The sequence below is a fragment of the Hippopotamus amphibius genome, chromosome 1 (genome assembly GCF_030028045.1).
Source record: "Hippopotamus amphibius kiboko isolate mHipAmp2 chromosome 1, mHipAmp2.hap2, whole genome shotgun sequence".
In the NCBI taxonomy this organism is placed as follows: Eukaryota; Metazoa; Chordata; class Mammalia; order Artiodactyla; family Hippopotamidae; genus Hippopotamus; species Hippopotamus amphibius.
Window position 1 is genome coordinate 188781951 of NC_080186.1, and position 22552 is coordinate 188804502.

General features: G+C 34.2%; 1 protein-coding gene across 12 annotated transcripts in view; it reads right to left on the minus strand.

The window, feature by feature from the left end:
• FER (FER tyrosine kinase) overlaps positions 1 to 22552 on the minus strand; it is a 460601-nt gene that overhangs the window by 381421 nt on the left and 56628 nt on the right. For 11 of the 12 annotated variants that reach the window (XR_009054203.1, XM_057737769.1, XM_057737780.1 and 8 more), the window contains one exon: positions 1252 to 1425. The exons of the other annotated variant lie outside the window; for it this stretch is intronic. Coding sequence is in view for 10 of the 11 variants with exons in the window: in XM_057737769.1 (XP_057593752.1) it covers positions 1252 to 1425 (174 nt within the window). In the remaining variant the exon portion in view is untranslated. The remainder of the gene's footprint in view (positions 1 to 1251; positions 1426 to 22552) is intronic. 12 annotated transcript variants of the gene reach the window in all.

Here is a 22552-nt window from a genome sequence, read left to right on the forward strand (position 1 = left end):
ACAAACTCCATTGAACTAATGGATCTAAGCAGTGAATACCAATTGTTTCTAAAACTATTAGGTGAAAGGCTGAAGAGAAACTTTTAATAGATTGACCAGGCTGGCAACACTAGAACCTATTAGTCAAGTTTAACATCACAAAAAGATAAACAAGCAGACATTATATACCTCTTGATTCAAAACAACAGGACGTCTATACCAGCACCTATGATGTATTCCTGCCCAAAACAAACAGCCAAAATCTTATCAAGCCTCTAGATCTAACTTCCAGTTTGCAGGAAAACTGGAGAATGAAGGAATATGTGAAACTGCATCACAAGATCCTAACAGAAAAAGTCAAAATTAAGGAATTAAATTCTATAGAGTAAATTACCCAGTTTCTTCCACAAATAAATGGCATTTTAAAAGTGGGCTGATGAGGGGAACCTAGAGATTAAAAGAGATTTTTCAAATGAAACATATGAGCCAGGTTTGGATCATTATTCAAATGAACCAACTTTAAAAAAACATTTAATAATCATTTGAGCATAGTCAGGATAATTAATAATATTAAGAAATTATTGTTATTTTTGGGTGGGTTAATGATAATACAGTTTTTTTTAAAGTACTTATTTTAGCAATATATGTTAAATATTTATGGATAAAATAATAACTGGAAATTTCTTAAAAATTATCCAGTGTAGAAGAAAAGTAGGTGAAAGTATAGATGAAAAAAACAAAACAAAACAAAATATTGACTCTGTGGATGGATAGGTCAATGGGAGTTCATTTAACCATTCTCTCTTCTTCTGTACGTTCACAAATTTTCATAACAAAAACCATTGCAAAAATTTATCCAGAAGAGACAGGCTCTGATTGTGAAAAAAATTTAGGACTATTCCAACTAATTTATTTTGCCTATTTTTTTAATTAAATGCATAGAATTACATGACACAAATTAATTTTTTAAAAGCCTAAAAGAGCTATTTCAGTGAGTAAAAAGTAAAAATTCTAAGTGATAATAAAGCATTGTATCATAGTTTAATTGGCAGTGTTTTTTTTTCTTTTGTGGGAGTATATACAGTGATAGTATATCTTATAATCAACAATGTTTTATAGTCAATAAAAATAAGATACTACTTATTAGAGCCACCGAAATCTATTTCTTGTCAGGAAAAGATGACTAAACAATTTTTAAAGTCAAACAAGACAAAGTATTTCAGTGAATTTAAAAATCAAATTAAAGAAGAATTCCAGAATGCAAAGACAAACCTTGATCATCTCTGCCTCTATCTGCTGATGAACACCTATATAACTCTTCTTCACCTGCTGCTTGTCTTTGATCATCATGGTGAGCCTGTGTAAGGGCCCAGAATTTAGGTCCTCTGCATGTGTCTTCATTATCCTACTAAGTTGTTCCGTCTGCTGAATCATAAGTAGCCAAGACTTTTTAAAAAAATAAGAAATAAAATTGTATTAGAGGTTTCCATTTAGCTGTGTTCAGGAACTTTAAATATTTAGTTTTACACAACTTACTACATTAATATGAAAATGGCAGGTTTCTGGCAATTATGCAATGAGCTACATAAATAGTTCATATGTAACATCTTTAAATTCGAGTACAAATGCTTCAAAATTCAGTAATCTGAGACTGTGCAGAAAACTAGGACCAGGGTAACAGATCTTTGAGGAGCCACACCTGCAGTCTTCATTTTACCATGTTTGCTTTTCAACACACTGATATATTGCTTCTGCCCAAACCATTCTACTGCCTCAGTAAAGTCACCACTTTCTAATGATCAAATGCAACAGAAATTTACCCATCTTCATTCTTAACCTGCTTCTCTGCAGCATCTGATCCTACTGACTCATTTCTTCCTGGAACTCTCTTCTTTAGTTTCTATGGCTTCTTATCTTCCAGCATGCTGACTTGCCTTCCTCCCTTCCTAAATATTCCTTCTCAATCTTTATACCTGCTCTTCTTTTGCTGCCTATGTCTTAAATACTTGTATTCTCTAGATTTCTTTCTTATCACTTTTCTTAACAAGTACCATTAGTTCTCAATGGTTTTTCTAGCCGAAGACATTACCTCCATAGCAGACACACATAATGGTGGGTGTGGGACAAGGGCGTATATGGATACTGCTGGAAGAACAAGTCATTTGTTATTAGACTTTCTAGCTTATAAATACTGCAGGGAAAAAAAGTAAGAGGAACGCTCTTCACTATAGGTCTTCAAAATTCTATTCAGAAATAGGTATTGGAGAGTTACCATGGTCAGAGAGGATCCATGGTAAAGATCCAAAAACAGACAAGGTATGGTTTCAGATATTTCACAAGAGTAATTTTTCTACACTATTACTTTCGATCTGTGAATGAACAGAATTAATTCTATTTCTGTTAGTATTCCAAAATAATCCTAAATCAAAATTTAATAGCTATCTTGGGACTTCCCTGGTGCTGCAGTGGTTAAGAATCCACCTGCCAACGCAGGGGACATGGGTTTGATCCCTGCTCCAGGAAGATCCCACATGCCGCAGAGCAACTAAGCCCGTGCACCACAACTATTGAGCCTGTGCTCTAGAGCCCATGAGCCACAACTACTGAGCCCATGTGCCGCAACTACTGAAGCCCACATGCCTAGAGCCCATGCTCTGCAACAAGAGAAGCCTCCGCAATGAGAAGCCTGCCTCCACAATAAAGAGTAACCCCTGCTCACCGCAACTAGAGAAAGCCCACACGCAGCAACAAAGACCCAATGCAGCCAAAAATAAAATAAATAATAAATCTTTTTTAAAAAATTTAGTAAGTATTTAAATCAAAAGTATAGCCTAAAGGAAGCAAATTCTTACAGTCAGAAGTCACCAGGGTCTAACTTGGTAATTTGTTTTTGATACACTGCAATATATGTTTTTTTTTTTTTAAAGTAATCTTTGAGGACATTTCTTTAGGGAAAAAGGTCATTGTTAGTTGTGAAATGCTATTATGAACATGAAATAAGACAGGTGGCCTATGAACTCATCATATTTACTTTCAAATTCAAAAACCTAAGTACTAAGATGCTCTTGATACCACAAAGCCATTTAAAACTGATGTAGCTCTTCCATTAAAATATAACATTTAACAAAGATGAAGAAAAAAAAAACTATACAAACATAGATTAAAAACATAATCTAAATTGCCCTAGTAATTCTTGTAGCTTTGCCTTTTTCATTTGATATTTTCACTCTAAAAAATACGTTAGAAAAACATTCTATAGCATGTGCAGAATATTAAGGCTATCAAAAACAAAGTGAGAGGAATCAGTTTCTTTCTCAAAACACAAATATTCTCTATCTTCAAAAAACAAATATTCTCTAAGTGCTTTGTAGCAATAAATTTTTGTTATTCTATGTAGGAGTCCTTGCAGCCTAGGGAGAAGCCTTCTTAGAAGCTAACATTAAAGACACACAACTAGGTCAGATTGCCCTTCACCTCCCAGGTGGGCACATTCCATCCTGTCTAATAGCCCTGTTCACTATAGTCACTGAGGAAAGTCAAAACCTCCCAAGGTATATACTATCACCGCAACTGTCAATCTCATATTGCCCTCAATATCCTATTCTGACCCAGGACACTATCTATAGAATCCTGTACTGTCAAGAACTCTTGTTCTATGATTATAAAACCTTTTATATTTCTTATCAGAACTTTCCATTTATCTTCTATCTGTAACAAAAACCTGGCACTATCTCACTACCAACAATCTAATACTGCTAATAAATACATCCTCTCTTCCTAAAAATGTCTCCATTCTTCTGAAGCTCAAGTCACCCATGCACATGAACAATCCATCAGAAAGTCCTTCTGATTCTCCCTCTGAAGTCTACCACAAATCTACCCACTTCTCCTCATATTCACTGCCACCCCTTTTGGAAGCTATGATTATCTCTGGCTTAGACTGTTGCAATCCCTCCTAATTGATTGTCCTCTCTTCTACTCATGCTCCTTTCCAAGCCATTCTCCTTGAAGTATCAAAAGAAACTGTCATTCTCCTGCATAAAATCCTACACTGGCTTTCCTTTTCATTTAAGGAAAAATCCAAACTTCCTTCTAAGACCTATAGTGTCTCAGATTATGTGTCTTCTGTCTATTCTTTCAATTTCTGTTTTGCCATTCTCTACCCAGCTAAATAAGTTCTAGGAGCACTGGTCTTCCTTTAGTTTCCTGAACACTGTCTCTTCCTGGGAGCTCATCCTCTCTTTCACATGGCAAGATCCACCTCTGCGGGGAGCTGCCCTGAACAGGGGTCCTGGTTTCCGTAGTTGCCCCCAACAAGGGCCTTGGTCTCCAGGACATAGCCCTGGGAGCTGCCTTACTGTAAGGGCTTGCCTAGGCAAGCATAGCTCTCTGTCCCGCCACCCCTGACCTTTGAGTAAGTGCTTAAACAAAGAGCATGTGATCCCCTGGGCTGCACTATGTGCGCCCACAGGTCTGTGATCTCGCTAGTACACCTAGAAACAATCAACAGGAGGTCTTATGCTCGCTACGGTAGATGGTTATGGGAAAAACACATTGTTCTCTAAAGTAAGAATCATTTTTCTTTTAGCCTTGTTGTCAATGACTCTTCTGATTTAATCTGTATAAAAAGCCACTGTAAAATAAAGAAGTTTGTCAGTTGCCTATGAGCTTCTGACCCTCTCGACCCCATCTTTTGTGTGTCTGTCTGTCTGTCTTTCTTAGCCGCGTCGTGTTTGCCTAAGGACCTGATCGATTTTGCCGGCAGGCTCCGGCACACCTCTTCCTTTGGGAATCAGCTAAATCTCATGTAGGTCTAATCCTTGCTATTCTCTATTTTAGCACTTAAGACAATTATTTACTTGTATGTATACTTTTTTTTTAATGTCTCCCCAATCACAATGGAAGCTCCATGAGGGCAGTACTGTGTCTCTTTGTTCACTATTTTAGGTATTAACTGTGATGCCTGAAATGATAGCTACTAAATATTCTTTTAAAGAAGGAAGACAGGGAGGGAGGGAGGGAAAGAAGAACAAATGTACAATAAAACCATGAAGTGAAAATATGCCACTCAAAGATTTTCTTAATTGTTTCAAACTGGAATTAGATAGCAAGGAACAATGCCAATTATGATGGCGAAGGAAAAATTAACAGGTCTATCTTCAACTGATAAAACAGCAGAGGGATCAGAGCAGCACACAACGCAATAAGCAGCACTGGCCTAAAAGGAATGAGTGAGTAGGCAAGAAAATGTCTGGGTGGTGTATAACTCAAATTAGACACACGGCTGGAACACTGGTTATAAAGAGAGACAAGTAAAATGTTAACAGATGCCTGATAAATAAACAAAAAAATGCATTTCAACATTTATAATAAAACTGATACAGCACTTTGCAGATATGGCTCTTTAGTTCAGGCACAGCAGTGGCCAAAGCATAGATAAATTATTTGTTGATTAGGATAATCTGTGGAAGATAATTCCTTGTAACCTAATAAAATACTCATCTCGTCTGCAGGTCATCTGTAGACATTCAAATTGCTTTATTACACAGAACCCTGCTTAAGGGATTACTAATGTTCCTCATAATGGAATTTCACCAGTAGTCAGAGTCACTGATGCTGAAAGCTACATGTAGGCTAAGAAATAATAAAAAGTAAAAATATCTTGTTTAATTTTAGAAAAATTTAATCACAGGCAAAGAATAATAATATATTTGAAAATAAAACCACTGTGGTTAAGTTTACAAAACAGAATATAAGTATCTTAACTTTTGAGAGAAGAGCTACAAAATGTGAAAGTAGGAATAATTTAACTATAACAAACTGGACAAAAATCCCAAAGAATACTAACAAAACTCGGGAGTGATAAGAAGTTTAAGTATGTTCACTTTGTAACCTTTCATGGAGAAGAGTCGATAGACAGCTCTAGTTAAATAAAGTTTTTAAATAAAGAGATAACAGATTTAAGCTTATCATTTTTAAGTTTCAAAAGTTAAACAAGTGAATGTTTAGAAAAAAGCAGACTACATAGGCCTTCTGAATTACAAAAATAATTTTTAAAGAAAGTTACATTGTGCACTAAAAAAAGAAAGAAAACAAAAGAAATTAAAAATGATTAAAATTAAAAATAAGTTGCAAAATAAAAATTATACTAAACACATCTGTTAAACATTATATGAAAACTTTATGTGTTAAACATCCATGAAAAGGAAAACATCAAATCAGAAGGGGAAAAAACTTCACTATAAATCAGAAGCATCAGTAAAATAAAATAACATGTAACAACAACAAAAAAAGATAAGGAAATCCCCAAGAAAAATATGAAGAATAAGATCCAGCAGTCATTATATTCAAATGATATAAAACTGAATTCTAGACAAAATATAAAACAAAGAAGGGCACAGTATGATGCAAAAGAATATCACTCACAATGAGTTTATAACTGTTGTGATTCTTTTCATTCCAGAAAACAGTATATCCAAACAGAAAGCAAAAATGGTGGAAAATGCAATGAGATATCAAAAGTAGTAGGAGAATCAAATATACTCATCTCTACCTGTGACAGACTAAAAAAATAATACAGAGTATCTGAATAAATAAATAATGAATATGTTTGAGCTATCATCATATATAAAACTCTATACACTACACGTCTGAAAAATACACCTATTTTAAAAGAACATTTTTTAAGTTCAGATAACCTTAGGCTGAAAATAATTTCATAAATTTCCTCAAAAAGAGAGATAGTGCATACTAACTATATTACCTAGCCTCTTTCACTTAAAGGAAAAAACCCTTATCAGAATTTTTTGAGGGAAAAAAATCAAATCATTCCTAAAAAAATGCATATGCCAAAAAGCTAAGTTTTTAAACTAAAAGAAGACCTAGAAATAATAGTAAATAAAGTACTATCAAGATCCATGACATACAGCTCATATGCTCGAAGATTCACAAACTTTACACTTCCACTTCTCAGTAAGAAAATTTTAAAATAAATTTATTAAAATACAATTTTAGAGGTTAGAAAGGGGAGAACAATATAAAACTAAGAAAAGTACAAAGAAGGAACTGAAATGAAAGATGAAAAATGTTTATTAATTAGACAGAATAAAAATGAAAAAAATAGTGTTGATAGCATTAAAAAGGAGAACTTAACAATAACAAAGGAAATAATAATAACAAAGGAAATAAAGTATACAAAATCTATACTTAGAAATGAGAAATAACCATAAATTAAGATGAAACTGCAAAAAGTCTGAGAGAAGAATCTGAAAATAAATGAAGTGGCTATTTTTTTTTCTTTTAAAGAGAAAAGCAAACTAGCAAAATTGACATTCCAAGAGATTGCACACAGATCATTCCATTTTTTTGTTCACAGGTCCATTCTCAATCCTTTACCTGCTGGGACCTGATCTCTGCAAACTGTATTTCTCAGGCTCTCCCTTGCTAACTGCTTTTGGTTTCATTGGGCAATGGGAGGTACTGGCACAAGGCTGAAGGGCAGGAAGAAGGGGGAAACTAGGATATATTTCTCTCTCCCTCTCAGATTCTTTCTTCCCTTTGTCTGTCTCTCTGCTTGTAAGCTCTCCTCTTCCTTTTGTGGCTTCCAGATGGTAGAGGCTCCAAGTAGTTACTAATCTCTGAGATGTCTTACCTTCCTCTGTTTGCTCTTAGCTCTTCCAAACCTTTTGAACGTATTGCCCCCAATTAAATCCTATCTACTGAAGTACCTAGTGTAGGTCCTGTTTTCCTGACCGAATCCTAACTTTTACAGATATGAAATTCAAAGAGACTAATAACCATGGAGTACATGGTTATCATAAACCACTTATTAATAAAATATCTCTAATAAAGTACAAAGTCAAACATTTTTGCTAATGAATAGTTTCAAACCTTTATGAATCCGATACCTTTGGTACTACCTAAATTGCTTCTAAAAACAGAGATTGAAAACAAAGTTTCTAAAAACCATAACATAGATATCAAAAGTAATGAAGATACTACAAAATTAAATTCATTTATAAATACCAATATGAAAGTCTTAACTAAAATATTAATTGGGCAAAATTGCCCATTAAAAGAAAAATATCTCATAATCAGTTTTGGAACATTTCAAAAATGAATATTTAATAGTCAAATATAGAAGTATTCCCATATAAGTCAAATACAAACCAGGCTGTTTAATATCAACAATGTTATTTAACATTGTTTCTGAGATGCTGCTAAAGAAGATAATAATTTGAAAGGAAAAAGCTTACCTTTTCTAATAACAAAAAAATACAAATAAAGTCATCTGAAATTATTATTTCTTATGTATCAGGTTGACAAAATTAAATAAAACAACCACACACTATAGGTAAGAGTATAGGGGAATAGGTTTTATAATGCACCGTTAGTGGAAATGTAAATTACTGAAAAACAATTTTGGCAATAGGTATTAAGATTCTAAGTGGGCAAACTTTATACCCAGAAATTCTACTTATAATTTAGCTCACAAAAAATATTTGCACAAGTATTCAGATTTTATTTACAAGGATATTTATCAATTTTAAGAGCAAAAAGAGTTCAATAAAAAAATTAAAGAAATGAATTATAAAATGATACACAGCTGTTAAAAAAAATAAAGCAACTGCAAGTGAAATGACATAGAGAAAGCCCAAAATACACAATTAAGTAAAAAAGCCAAACTTCAGAACACTTGAGTACAGAGTTATTTCTATAAGATAAATAAATGTCTTGTGTGGGCACATGCATAAAAAAATAAATAAATAAAGAGAAGAAAATTAGGGCAACTATACATGAAATGTGGAAAAGATAAATTATTTTTTTTTGTCCTCAAACCTGAATTGCCTTGTAAAAATGTAAATACTAGATCTAATCCAAGACAAAATTATTTCTGTACCAACTCAAATTCCATCCACAAGCTGCTCAAAATACACAGACTGTGACCTAACACCACAATTAACACTTCCAAACATAGAGCCTACTAAAACATGAAATACCAGCCTTTACTGTATCACTCCAAATTTAGGACAGATGCTTCCTTGAAATTAAACTGTAGCTCTCATACGTAACAGGCAACAACCATCATGCTAGAAGCCAAAACTATTCTAAAGTAAAATAATATAGAAAAAGGTGTTATTTTTTAATCATTACATGATAATGTGAAAAAATATACAACAATATCTACTAAAAGGTAGTAGAAAATATTAGCAGCCCCTCCATAAAGTGGTAAAAACTCACTAGTTTAACTTACTTTTGGCAAATAAAGTTTAAATTAATTTTTAAAAATTAAATGTTAGAATTTTGCACAGAAAATAATTTATTCCATTCAGGTATATACAATAACAGGTATGAAATGTAAAGATCCTACCACAGTGCTTGTATTTCTATGTATTAGTAATTTAATTAACAAATTAATCTTGTATATTATCAGGTACTCAGAAATGAGATAAAGAAAATAAGAAAGCGTGTGTTAGGATTCCTTTGTACCAGGAACAATGCTAGAAAGAGGAGATAAAATAACCAGCAAAGTAAAGGACTTCTTCTGACCATGACATACTAACTGGAATCAAACTCATTTTCCCATTGAAAACTAGAAAACTGGACATAATGTATGACACTCTTTTCAGATATTGGACAGCAGGCAGCACAGGGCTGGAATCCCAAAGAGAAGTGAAATGCCTAAAACTGCTGCAGTTGTCTTCCTGGAGGTATTTTCCTAAGGGAAGTGCATGGAGGAAATCAGAGATAAACAGACTTAGAAGTCATAGTAAAAAGTTTGATTTTATAATAATCACAATGACCAAATAGAAATTTTAGGCAGAGGACTTGGCCATTACAGGGGTTAAATTAAAAAGTCAAACTCTCTGGGCCTCACATAGCTTACACTTATTTACAGTTTTTAAAAAGTAATAATGCAAACCCTCACCTGATCTGAATTAAATCTTAAATTCTCAATAAGTAGTCTCATTTCATAAGTGCTAATTACCCATTTTCCCAGATGAAAAATAAAATGCTATTGGGAAAAGTCTTTAAAAATAAAATTAGCCAAGATGGAGTAACAGGGACCAAATTTACCCTTCTACCTGAAACAAGCAAAAAAAATGGACAAAATATACGGAACAACAGTTTTCAAGACACTGGTTATCAGCCAAAGAAGGACAATGATCACCAAGAAAAGGAAACAAACAAGGTGAGCCCTACAATTGCCCTGACTTACTGACTTGAGAGGCTACAACACATGAAGGAGAAACTGAAGGAGACACCAGCTGAATCCCTGGACTGAGGAGACAAAGTTGAAAGTCTGGGAAGAGCAAGGCAGCTAGAGTTCGTGGGACAGACTACCGGACAGGTCAGAGGTACACAGAGAGAAGCCAGGAGATCTGCAGTGAGCCACGCCTCTGCTCAGGATTCAGTAGAACACTGAACAAGGCGTGCCCCTGAGGAAACTACATAAGCTGGGCAAAGAACTAGCTGAAAAGACTAGAGGGAACAGGACCTGGCACTCACCTATGGTTGCGAATACTGCCTGTTCCCACCAGCCACGCTAGAAAAACTCAAAATTTATGGGGCGTGAGGCAGAATATTCAAAAAGGTTTTGCCTTGCTCTTGGGGAGTAATTATCCCTGCAGTTAACACCACTCTGGTCCTGCCTAACAAATCTCAAAATCAAGATCCAAAAAGATCAAATTCTTTCTAAGTAACTTAACTGTGTCCCCAAACAAAACTCAACAACACATAGCAATACAAACTATCAAAAATGAAAGAGAGAAAAAAGAATTTAAAAAAAAAAACAGAATATCACTGAAATGCAGGACTTCTAGAGATCTAATACATGTATAATTAGAAACATCAAAGGAGACAGAGAAGAACAGGGAAAGTATTTGAAGAAACAATGGCTGAAAATACTCAAAACTTGATGAAAACTAAAAATCCACAGATTCAAGAAGCTCAATAAATCCCAGCACAAGAAGCATGGAAAAAAACAAAAACAAAAAACCCACACTATCAGTACCATATCTGAATCAAACAGCCTTGGGATATTCAAATGTTTTATAATGATAATATAACAATTTTCACCAACTGCTTACACATATGAAACCCATCAATTCTGTAACTCATTTTGATGAGTTTCTGGGTATCTTATTTTTTCTTACAGCATTTAAAATTTCTTCCCCTGTGAATACAGCAGGAATTCACTAGTCTTCTCTGCATGGTTTATATCCCAGGATTCAGAAATCTCTACAGGTATAATCTCATCTGGTAGAGATTTTTAAAGAAGCAAAGGACTGAGTTTACTTAATGAGTCAGCAAGAAATGGATCATCTGAGTTAAACACGTCCTTTAATTTCAGGGGAATTTCAGCTTCTCTATTTAATTAAGATTTTCCAGCAATGGAAGGGTCAAAACTTTTAAGACCCTGTTATTCAAGTACTATGAATTCTCAGATTATCAAACACTAACATCACAATCAAAACAAATCCTGAATAAAAATATTATGTAGACAAAAATATTATTAAATATTTTAAAATAAAATAGAATCAAAATAAGCAACATAATCAGAGTTGATATCTGGGTTCTAAAGAGTGGTACCAAATGTGCTGACCCACTTAGCTCAGTCAATGCCCAATCTCAGAAGTAAGAGAGCCATTTTCAGAAACCACATGACTACCAGAATATTACTACTACCAAAAAAGAGTAAGTCTAAATGTCTAAGCAGAGACTTCCCTGGCAGTTCAGTAGTTAAGACTCCACACTCCCAATGCAGGAGGCACAAGTTTGACTACACATGCCACAAGGCACAGCCAAAAAAAAAAAAAAAAAAAAAAAGGTCTAAGCACAGATTCAGGCCACTAAGGAAACTACATTACCTTTTCTTTCCTAATACTTTTTCTTTCAGTTTTCTAGACTCAGTGCCCCTCACTTGCTTTTGTTCTTCTTGGACTTAAAGGCCACTCTTCTTGTTCTTCTGAGGAACAAAGATAACTGTCCAGAGTCACCTCTGTCCTTCAAAAGCAAATAACATAAACTCAGTAGTTTATCCTGCAAAAGTTATGGGCTGAATTAAAGACCTCCGCAGTCTCTTCCAGCTACAGCACCCTGTGATTGTTCTCTACTTAGCTACTTCCCTTATCATCTTCATAAACTCACTGAGCTCTGTAGCTCATGTCCACAGAAGATTGCTTTGTTGACCCAGCTCTAGTGGATCTTTGTTAATACAGGGATGGCCTTTGGGGAAATTTTAAAGAAAACAACATGTTACAGTAAGGAGATATTTGCCTACTTCCCTCTAGTTTCTGTGTGATATTCCTGTTCTCCACCCTGCTGCATCCCATTCCCCAACCACGTCCTAGAGAAGTTATTCTCTTATTCCCTATTTCCTGTATCCCGAAATTTCCTTAATTGCCTCTTTCAGCTTAACATTTTTTACAAAAACAAAGCCTTTCCTTCCCCAATCCAACCAGTTCTTCCAGCTACTGCTTAATCTAATCTTTTTCAAAACCCCTCAAATAGACTTTCGGGGGAAGAAAAAAAAGTTAAAACATATGAACCAAGCTATATACTTAGAATACTCCCTTTCTCTGTAGCTCTACCAAATAAATGCTATTTTCTTTTCTGATAGCCTGTGTAATATAGAACCAAGAGGTGAGTCTGATGCTCTCCGTCACTTCTCCCCAACTCCACCCCTATTAAAGTTAACCTTGCTTGTCTAGACAGCCCTTTACTCCTCCTCTTTAACATTATCTACCTCCAATACACTCATAGGCTTTCTCTTATTTACTCCTTACATCAGCAGTCTGAGACACATATCTTCATCTTATTAATGGTGTCACAGAAATTAAGTAATCTGTCCAAGGTCATACAGCTAACGAATGGACGAGCTCAGTTTCAACCCAAACCTACCTCTTCATGTGCTAGACTGGATACAACCTAAGATGCCTAGAGGATACAGAAGTATGGGAACGTAAAGATCCTTGCGTGTAAAGATTACTTTAACAATAATTTTCTAAGCTAAACTGATGAGAGTACCTTATAAACTGGTTACATATTACATTAATCTGTACTTAGTACTTTATCATTAAATTACAAGCTTAAGAGCCACAGGGAAAAGCTACCTACTCCCTGTAGGCCACTTACTTTGTAGCATGAGTAACAAACAGCTAAACTGAAGACGTCCTTCTAGGCCAAGATTAGTGAGTCATTCTTGATATGACACAGTCTGTTGGAAGAAATGAAGATGAAAACAAAAGAAGCCTCTCACTGTATTTGAGTTTCTAACTAGAATAATGAACCACACTTCAAATCTCCCTAAGCAGAACAATTAAGAAATAAATCATCTTCTTACCTAACCAACCCCAGTACCACACTGGATAATTAGAAACAGCACCACTTTAACACTGACAGTACACACTTCTTTATGCTCCAGGAAAACAAAATGATTGATGTGGGACTTTTAAGTTTTAGAACATTTTTTGGAATGTTGAGTCGTATATTAAATAATATTAATTTTACATCATAAAATACTGTTTTCACATGAAATGTATTATTTCAAAAAATTTTCTGAATTCCTAAATGTGATTATTTTGTCTTTCTGTGACCAAAAATAATTCCTAGAAATAAATGCATCTCTTATTTCACAATAAAAAAGAGGAATGATGATTCAATTTACAGAAATTCTATTCTCCCCTACCTCCCCTCCCAAAAAGAGATCAGTTGCATGCATTAAATAGTATCCCAGGTGTCTAAATAATTAGCATAACTCCCAAAATGCCCATTTTACTCTTTGGAAGCCAACAGAGGTAAATAATATTATATTATACTAGAATGAATGCAAAATATATAAAGAAAGTAAACATTGTATTCAATTTTTGAAAAGAGAAAACTACATATAGGGAAAATTTTTCTGTCTTTTAGAAAAGCACATCATGCTTTTCAAAGGTGGAAAACCTTTGAAAACAGATCTGTGGTGAGATGAAACAATATTCCATAAACAGGTAGTAATTTAAGTGTTCTGAGTTCATTATACCAAAAAATATTTATTCTGGGACACTGAGTCAAAAAACAAACTGCTCCTAGAGCTATCATTACAGTAAAGCATTGAAAATAATCAACAAAATGACTCAAGCTTAAAAAATACCTAAATAATAGTTGTCATAAATAGCTTTTCTCTACAGACTGTATCTTCCAACTACTTGCTTTCTTCTTGCTTGAATATTTTTAAATGCAATATAAAAACACATAAAGAAGAATGCACAGTTTCTGTACTACACAATAATTCAAAATAAATGTTTCTCTGAAACAGTTTTTTTTCAGAGTTCGCCTATTACCAAACCAGAATGTTTTTGGAATCTCTGAGTCCTTGTGAGATACAGAAATCCAGAAGACAAGTCATTAAATTTCTCTAAAACTGAGGTTTTTAAAGACTGAATTGCAAGCGCAAGAGAAACCTTAGGTAGTTTCCATTCAGAAGAGCTTGTCTTTCTGCATTTTTTCAAAGCTTCCTGGTTTCCCTAGGCCAGCACTGCCTGCAGTAAGAATTACCTGAGGGCCTTTTAAAAATACCAATTCTTGAATTCCGTGATCAGAGATTCTGATTTAAGAGGTTTGGGGTAGCGTCCAAGCATCAGTATTTTAAAGCTCTCCAAGTAATTCTAATGTACAAGTTCCACTGTAACAAAACATTTGTGTCCCTAATAATCACTGTGTTGTGCAAAATCACACAATAGAAACTAAAGAGCTTATGGGAAAATGGCGTTAGAGACACAATAGTCAAAAAGCTCCTCAGGAATGTAAATCGGCTGTACTTTTAATTTTTTTTAAGTCAAAAAAAAAAAAAAAAAAGACAGCAACCTAGTAAAATCTTTACATGATTTTACATGTACTAAATGATTGAGACATAAACTCGGTCCTCCATATTGGTGGGTTCCACATCCACCAATTCAATCAATCTCGAATTGAAAATATTCAGAACAAAAAAAAATTCCAGAAAGTCCCAAAAAGCAAAATTCGAATTTGCTGCATGCCAGCAACTATTTACCCAGAATTTACATTTTATTAGGCATTAAAACTAATCTGGAGATGACTTAAAGTAAATGGGAGGATATGCAATAGGTTATATGCAAATACTACACCATTTTATAAAGGAACTTGAGTATCCTTGAATTTTGGTATCCTTGAGGGTGAGGGAATCCTAGAACCAATCCTCCTGCAGATACCAAGGTACAACTGTACATAAACACTACTACAAACATGGCATTACCCTGAAAAGACTTGACGTTTGCTCATCAAAGTAGGTGTCACAAGGGTTGCAACTTGTCAGCTATTGTAAAGTGATAGAGTTATCTGATTTGGACAGAAAATTGCAATATCACATGTAGGTGGATACACCTCGTAACACAAGGGGTAAAAGAAGTAGCTAGTAAATGATGGAAGTATGTGTCTGCGTGTGTTTTTGTATTTCTAAGCACGCTCAGTTCAGAGACGTCGTTTTCAGCAATCACCTAGTTTCTTCCAGGTTTGTGCATAAGCAAATGTAAAATCACATTACACTCAAATTGTTCCCTAATATATCAACTGCACTGGAACAAATTCATTTTTTTAAATCAGACATTACAGCAGAATTGACTCTATACTTAGGCTTAAGAATTACTGCCTTAAAATATATAGAGTTGAGATTCTAGTTATACAGGTTCAAGCTACTTGAATTCTTCGACAACTTGCGGGCACCAACCCTCCACCCAGTAGAAAATTCTCATATAACTTTACAGCTGACCCTCACTACGTGCAGTTTCAAATCCTTGGATTTAACCAACCTCAGATAGTGTACTACTGTAGTAGGTATGTGCATGTAAGTGTGACTACTAAATAATAAGGCTGGCTCACCAAAGAGCATTTTTAATTACTTTTAATTCCCATATAGTACATGGAACACTGCCAATATCTCAATCCATTTCATGTTTAGAAGGTAAGCTTAATATCTCCCTTCAAATATGTTGTGTTATCTGAGAATTATCTATATCACTATACTATTTCAGAAGAAAGCTGACTATGTTCTAACAGGTATAATCTTATTTTTATTTATTTTTTTCAGCTTTGTTGAGATATTAGTAACCTATATCATATAAAGTTTAAGGTAGAAAACATGATAACTTATTACATGTATATATTGTGAAATGATTACCACAATAAGGTTAGTTGATATTTCCATCCTCTCACATAACTACCTTTTTTTCCCTGCAGTGATAACATTTAAGATTGACTCTTTTAACCACTTTCAAGTACATAATACAATACTGTTTAACTATAGTCACCATGCTGTACTTAATTCATCTTAGAGCTGGAAGTTTACAGCCTCTAATCAACATCTCCCCATTTCTCCCACCCCCCCACCCCAGCTTCTGGCAACTACCATTCTACTCTCTATTTCCATGAGTTTGGCTTTTTTAGTTTACACTAAATAAGTGAGAAGATGTACTATTTGTCTTTGCCTGACATTTCACTTAGCATAATGACCTCAAGGTCTACCCATGTTGTCATAAAAGGCAGGATTTCCTTCTTTTTTATGACTGAATAATGTTTCATTGTGTATATATACGATATTTTCTTTATCCATTTATCCACTGATGGATGCTTAGGTTATTTCCATATCTTGGCTATATTAAATAATGTTGTAATGAACATGGGGTTGTACATATCTCTTCAAGATAATAATTTTATTTCCTTCAGATATATACTTAGAAATGGAATTGCTGGATCATATGGTAGTTCTATTTTAATTTTTTGAGTAACCTCCACATTGGTTTCTAAAAGTTATGACCATTTGTTTGTCTTCTTTGGAGAAATGTTTATTCAGATCCTCTGCCCATTTTTTAAATGGATTGTTCAGTTTTTTTGCTCTTGAGTTGTAAGTTCTTTTTTTTTTTTGCTAGTTTATAACATTATATAAGTTTCATATGTACAACATTATATTTCTATTTCTGTATACATTAGAGCGTGCTCACCAACAAAGCTTTAGTTTCCATCTGTCACCATATAGCTGACCCCCTTTACCCCCTTCAGCCTCACCCCAGTCCCTCTGATAACCACTACTCTGTTCTCTGTACCTATATGTTTGTTTTTGTTTGACTAGTTTGTTCATTTATTTGGGGTTTTTTCTTTTTTTTTTTAATTTTTAAAAATATTCCACTTAAGAGTAAAATCATGGTATTTGTTTTTCTCCAACCAAATGATATCTCTCACCATAATATGCCCAATGTTCATTCATCTTGTCACAAGTGGCAAGATTCAGCTTTGTTTGTGGCTGAGCAGGATTACATTTTATACACATATATTACATTATATATATGTGTGTGTATATATATATATATATCTCACATCTTCTTTATCCATTCACCTGCTGGTAGGTACTAGGCACTTACGTTGTTTCCATATCTTGCCTATTGTGAACAATGCTGTGATAAACAGAGGGGTGCATATATCTTTTAGAATTGGTGTTTTCATATTCTTGTGATAAATACCCAGAAGGGGAATAGCTGAGTCATATGGTAGTTCTACTGTTAATTTTTTGAAGAATCTCCATACTGTTTTCCACAGTAGCTGCACCAATTCACATTACCATCAACAGTCTATGAAAATTTCCTTTTCTCCACAACCTCTCTAACACTTGTTGTTTCTTGCCTTTTTTGATAAAAGACATTCTAACAGGCATAAGGTGATATCTAAGTGTGGTTTTGATTTAATTTGCATTTCCTTGATGATTAGTGACACTGAACATCTTTTCATGTTCCCATTGACCATTTATGTGTCTTCTTTGGAAAATTGTCTATTCAGATCCTCTGCCCATTTTTTAATTGGGTTGTTTTTTGTTGCTGTTGTTGAGTTGTATGAGTTCTTTATATATTTTGGATATTAGTCTCTTAATGGATATACGATTTGCAAACATCTTCTCCCAGTTGGTAGGTTATCTTTTCATTTTGTTGATGCTTTCCTTTGCAGGGCAGAAGCTTTTTACTTTTTCTTTTTCTTATTGGTAATGTATATATGGCAATCCCAATCTCCCAGTTCATCCCACCCTAGCCCCGCCCCCCGCCCCCCGCTTTCCCCAACTGGAGTCCATGTTTGTTCTCTACATCTGTGTCTCTATTTTTGCCTTGCAAACTGGCTGATTTGTAACATTCTTCTATATTCCACATACATATGTTAATATATGATATTTGTTTTTCTCTTGGCAGAAGCTTTTTAGTCTGATGTAGTCTCATTTGGGTTTTTTGTTTGTTTTGCTTTTATCTCCCTTATCTGAGAAGACATCCAGAAAGATATTGCTAAGACCGATATCAAAATGTATACTATGTTTTCTATTTTTTCTTCTAGGAATTTTATGGTTTCGGGTCTTATATTCAAGTCTATAATACATTTTGAGTTTATTTTTGTATGCGGTGTAGGACAGTGGTCTAGTTTCATTCTTTTGCATGTGGCTATCCGTTTTCCCAACACAATCTATTGAGGAGACTATTCTTTCTCCATTGTATGTTCTTTGCTCTTTTGTCATAAATTAATTATACATACATGTACGGGTTTATTTCTGGCCTCACAATTCTGTTTCACTGATCTATGTGTTCAGTTTTCTGCCAATACAATGCTGTTTCAATTACAATAGCTTTGTGATATAATTTGAAGTCAGAGAGTATGATGCCTCCAGTTTTGCTCTCTATTCTCGGGATTGCTATAGCTATTCAGGGTCTTTTTTGGTTCCATATAAATTTTAGGATTTTTTGTTCTATTTCTGTAAAAAATGTCCTTAGGATTTTGATAGGTATGACATTGAATCCATACATTGTGTTATGAAACAGAAACGTTTTAACAATATTAATTTTTCCAGTCTATGAGCATAGAATATCTTTCCATTTCTTTGCATCATCTTTTTTTCAGCAACATCTTATAGTTTTCAGTGTACATGTCTTTTACATCCTTGGATGAATTTATTCCTAGGTATTTTATTTTTTTTTTGTCTCAATTGTAAATGGGATTCTTTTCTTAATTTCTCATTCCACTAGTTTGTTGTTTGTATATAGGAACACAAAAGATTTCTGTTTTATAATGATTTTATACTCAGCAACTTTATTGTATTCATTGATTACTTCTAATAGATTTTGATGGAGTCTTTAGGCTTTTTATATATAATATCATGGAATCCACAAATAGTGATGGAGTTACTTCTTTCTTTCCAATTTGGATGCTTTTTATTTCCTTTTCTTGCCTGATTGCTACGGTTTAGATTTCCAATACTTTGTTGAATAAAAGTATGAGAGTGGGCATCATTGTCTTGGTCCTGATCTTAGAAGGACTGCTTTCAATTTTTTACCTTTGAATATGATGTCAACTGTGGATTTGTCATATATGTCCTTTATTATATTGAGGCACATTCCTTCTATACACTTTTTACTGAGTTATTATCATAAATGAGTTCTGAGTCTCGTCAAATGCTTTTTCTGCATCAATTGAGATGAACATACGATTTTTATCCTTCATTTTGTTAATATGGTGAATCACATTGATTGATTTGAAGATGTCAAACCATCCTTGTATCCCTGTAATAAATCATACTTGATTATGGTGTATGATTCTTTTAATGTACAGTTGTTCCTCAGTTTTCAAGGAGGACTGGTTCCCAGATTTGCCACAGACACCAAAATGTGCTAGATACTCAAATCCCACGGTTGGCCCTCTATATTCAGTTCCACACCAGCAGATTCAACCAACTACATACAATACATTGCTGTATTTACTACAGAAAAAAAAGGTAAAGGTGGAAGTTCAAAACCTGTATTGTTCAAGGGTCAGCTGTATTTATTTGGTTTACTAATATTTTGTTGAGGATTTTTGCATCTATGTTCAGCAGAGATAATGCCCTGTAATTTTCTTTTTTTGTGTTCTCCTTGTCTGTTTTTGGTATCTGAGTAATGTTGGCCTCATAAAATGAGTTGAGGCATTCCCTCCTCTTCAGTCTTTTAGAATTTGAGAAGAAGAGGTATTAATCTTCTTTGAATCTTCCATGAAGGTGTCTCATCCTGGACTTTATTTTTTGGGTATTTTTGATTACTGTTTCAACCTCCTTACTATTGATCAGTATACTCAGATTTTCTATTTCTTTGTGATACAGTCTTAGAAGACTGTATGGTATGATTTAAAAATTTATCCATTTCTTCTAGATTGTCCAACTTGTTGGTGTATAGCAGTTCATAATAATCACTTCTAATCCTTTATATTTCTATGGTATCCACTGTTATTTCTCCCCTTTCGTTTCTGATTTTACTTACCAGAGCCTTCTCCCTTTTTCCCTAGTGAGTCTAGCTAAAGGTTTGTCAATATTGTCTATCTTTCCAAAGAACAAGATCTTAGTCTAATTGATCTTTTCTATTTTATTTTTAGTCTGTACTTCATTTACTTCTGCTCTGCTCTATATTTCCTTCCTTCTGATTTTGGGCTTTGTTTTTCTTCTTTTTCTAGTTCCTTTACATGTAAGGTTAGATTGTTTATTTGAGATTTTTCTTATTGCTTGAGGCAAGCCTGTATTGCTATAAACTTCCACTTAGTACTGCTTTTGGCACATCCCATAGATTTTGGAATGTTCTATTTTCATTTTCATTTGTCACCAGGCATTTTTTAATTTCTCCTTTGATTTCTTCACTGATTCAATAGTGACTCAAGAACTTGCTGTTTAATCTCCCCATATTTGTGATTTTTCCATCTTTCTTCTTGTAACTGATCTCTAGTTTCATACCATTGTGATTAGAAAGATGCTTGATATGATTTCAACCTCCTAAATTTATTGAGACTGTTTTGTATCCCAATATACGGTCTACCCTTGAGAGTGTTCAACGTGCACTCAAGACAAACGTGTGTTTTGCTGCTTTTGGATGGAATGTTTTACAAAATTTATCAACTCCATCTGATCTAAAGTTTCACTTAAGGCTGCTGTTTCCTTGTCAACTTTTTGTCTGGATGATATATTCATTGATATAATTGGGGTGTTAAAAGTCCCCACTATTATTGTGTCACTGTCAATTTCTCCCTTTAATTCTGTTAATAATTGCTTTATATATTTTGGTACTCCTATGTTAGATGCATACATATTAATAACTGTGACGTCCTCTTGATGAGTTGCCCCTGTTATTATTATACAATGTCCATCTTTGTCTCTTGTTACCATTTTTGGCTTGTGGTCTATTTTGTCTGATATGAATATGGTGACACTCACTGTCTTTTGGCTTGCTTGGAGTAGTCTCTTCCATCTCTTCGCTTTTAGCCTATGTTTGTCTTTAGAGTTGAGATGAGTCTCCTGAAGGCACCGTATTGTTGGGTCTTATTTTTTAATCCATCTAGCTACAGTGTGACTTTTTATTCAATCCATTTACATTTAGGGTGATTACTAATAAATGTGTACTTAGTACTGCCATTTTATCTTTTGTTTTCTGGTTGCTCTCTATTTCCATGTTTCTTTTTCCTTGTGTTTCTATCTGCCATGAGATTTTTCTCAGTTTCCTTTTTTTTTTAATACATGTTTCGTGTCTCTGCTCTAGATTTGTTTTGTGGTTACCATGAGGTTTGTATAAAATATCTCATAGATAAAACAGTCCTCTTCGCTGCTGGATAGCATCTTATCTTCATTTGATTTCAGGGTTCCATCTTTTTCCTCTTCTACTTTTATATTTTTGTTGTCTCAAATTATCCCTTTTACGTTGTAGGTTCATAACCAAATTGAAGTAGCCATACTTTGTTTTTTAAACTGGTTTTTTCCCTGTAACCTTTATGCAATAATTAAGTGTTTAACAACCTACTCTGACATAGGGTTTCAATTTCCGGATTCTGTCTATTTATCACCTTAGTCATAGTTTTGTGCACTTCTGCCTTTTTGTTTTAGGAGAAGAGCTCCTTTCAACATTTCTGATAAAGCAGGTCTAGTGGTAAAAAACTCCCTGCTAGGAAAGCCTTTACTTCTCCTTCATATCTTAAGAATAATTTTGCTGAACAGAGTATTCTTGGCTGACACCTTTTATATTTCAATGTTTTGAGTACATCATTCCACTCTCTCTAGGCCTGTAGAGTTTCTGCTGAGAAATCTGCTCCTGGCTGAATGTGGGCTCTTTTGTAGGTTACCATCCTTTTTTCCCCGGATGTCTTTAACACTGTTTTTTGGATTTGTTTGTTTTGGGGTTTTTTGTTGTTGTTTTTTGGGGGGGTTGTGGGGTTGGTTGGTTTGTTTTTTGCATTTACTTTGGAGAATTTTAATATAATGTGTCTTGGAGAAGGTCTTTTTGTATTGAGGTTATACGGAGTTCTCTTAGCTACATATACTTGTATATCCAGTTCCTTCTCCAGGTTTGGGAAGTTCTCAGCTATTATTTCTTTAAGTAAACTCTCTGCTCCCTTTTCCCTCTCTTCTCCTTCTGGGATACCCACTATCCTAATGTTGCTCTTCCTAATCGAGTTGGATAGTGCGCACAGAATTTTTTTTTAAGATCTTAATGTTCTCTCCTCTTCTAACCTTACCATTTCCAGATTTCTATCTTTGAGC